A 2,013-nucleotide genomic window follows, 5' to 3' on the forward strand; every position below is an offset into this window, starting at 1 on the left:
ACTATCTTATTCATCTTGCATCAATACGCTTCAAATCTAGCGAGTAATTCCGCACTTGAATTCAATTCATGAGCTCGCGAAGATTTGTTACAAGAATAGAAATATGTCTTAACCTCTAACAGGGTTAAAACTGAATTGGAAGTCGATAGTCATTCAACAATACACAAACCCCATCGATTGTTATTGACGCCGATCCCAACAAGTGGTGTCAGAGCAAGGTTTTCTACTCTCTAAGCAACAAACATCAGTCTGTCTATCATTAACAAGATTTCTATCTTCACAAAGGAAGACTACGATGATTGGAAAATTAGGATGCAAGCTCATCTGGCCACTCAAGAAGATGATATGTGGTATGTCATCACTGACGGTTCTATAAAGATTTTAAAGAACAGAACAACCACAACTTCAGTAGACGACGTCCCTAAGATGATTGAAAAGCCAAGATATGAATGGTCAACTAAAGATAAGAGGAAAGTCAATCTCAACAATGTGGCTAAGGATATCCTATACAAAATGTTGGACAAAAACATGTTCAGCAAAATCAAATCGTGTTCCACCGCTAAAGAAATTTGGGAAAACTTGACCCAACTATGCGAAGGCAACGACCAGACCATGGAGAACAAACTCATGGTTGCCACACAAAAATATGATAGCATGAAAATAAAGTCTGGAGAAATCATGATGGATTTCGAAGAAAGGTTCACCAACATCATCATTGAGCTCTCCACGTTGGGAAAAACATATAGTAATAGAGAAGTTAATATGAAGGTGGTGAAAGCTCTTCCCAGAGAATGAGATATAAAGACTTTGGCTATGAGAGAGTCAAAGGATCTGAGTAGAGTAGAGTTGCACGATCTCTTTACGGATCTAAAAGCTTACGAGTTTGAGCTAAACTGGAGGAACAAAGAGGAGCAGTCAACCTCAACCATCACTAAGCTTTGGTGACCACTGAAGAGTCACCTACTACTACTATCACAAAGACGTCTTAACAGATCAGCGAAGACGCTATGACACTTTTCGTGAAGAAATTTGGTAGAATTATGAAGAAAAACCAATTTTCTCCTAACTCAAGCTTAAATTCAAAAAATTATAATTATAGAAATTATTCTAAAGCTAAGTGTTTTAATTGTGATAAACCAGGACACTTTTAAAGAAGACTGCAAGAAGCCGAGGAGAGACGACAAAAGGCCCTTCGACAAGAAGAAGAAGGAGTAGAAGGCCCTACTAGCCGAGGAAAGGAAGAACCTGTGGGATGACATCTCAGACGAAGGCTCTTCATCTGAAAGTGAAGATGATGAAGGAGTTCAATGTCTCCTGGCTGATACTGATGAGATATTTGATATCTCTTCCGAAGAGTTTTCGAGAGATGAGTTGATAAATGCACTCAATGACATGGTTATTGAGTACAAAAAGCTATCAGACCCCTTTAATGAGATAAAGGTGAAACATACGTCGGATAATATCATCTCATCTCAAGATACTCAACTAGAATCTTTTGTAAACAATATGAGTGAGCTCTCATCTGAGAATGAGAAGCTCTAAGAAACTATTACAAATATATCTTTAGAAAACCAAAGACTTACTTATGTGATTAGTTCCTGGACAAAGTCTGGGGAAGCCTTCAAAAAGCTGATTACTCAAGAAAGACCTACCGAATGCAAATTCAGTTTCGGATTTGACTATGGCTGCCCAGACAAGTCTAATCACAAGTTGAACTTAGTAAAAGGCGAGCTTAAGACTATAAGCTTTGTCAAAGGACATTTAACTGATATATAAACTAATCACAACTGTGATGTATTAGTTTCAAGAGATGTGATAACGTATGTAAAGCCAACTGATAGTTCGCTGAAGCTTGAGAGGTTAAAAGTTAGCCGGTCTGGAAAAGAAAAACCTGACAGAAAGTCAAGGAAGTTTTACCAAAAACCATCTCATAAGCTAAGAAGTCAATAGCATGCAGAAAGGGATCTGCTAAGTCTAATACATACGCCTTATTAACAACACACTACGAGAGAT

At 37.9% G+C, this 2,013-nt stretch overlaps 1 protein-coding gene across 1 annotated transcript; it reads left to right on the top strand.

Moving 5' to 3' along the window:
• Positions 1–312: 312 nt before the first annotated feature.
• LOC124928875 lies at positions 313–795 on the top strand. The gene has a single exon (XM_047469126.1). The coding sequence runs from the start codon at positions 313–315 to the stop codon at positions 793–795; it is 483 nt and encodes a 160-aa protein (XP_047325082.1).
• Positions 796–2,013: the final 1,218 nt, after the last annotated feature.

This window comes from Impatiens glandulifera, chromosome 1, assembly GCF_907164915.1.
Source record: "Impatiens glandulifera chromosome 1, dImpGla2.1, whole genome shotgun sequence".
Taxonomy (NCBI): domain Eukaryota; kingdom Viridiplantae; phylum Streptophyta; class Magnoliopsida; order Ericales; family Balsaminaceae; genus Impatiens; species Impatiens glandulifera.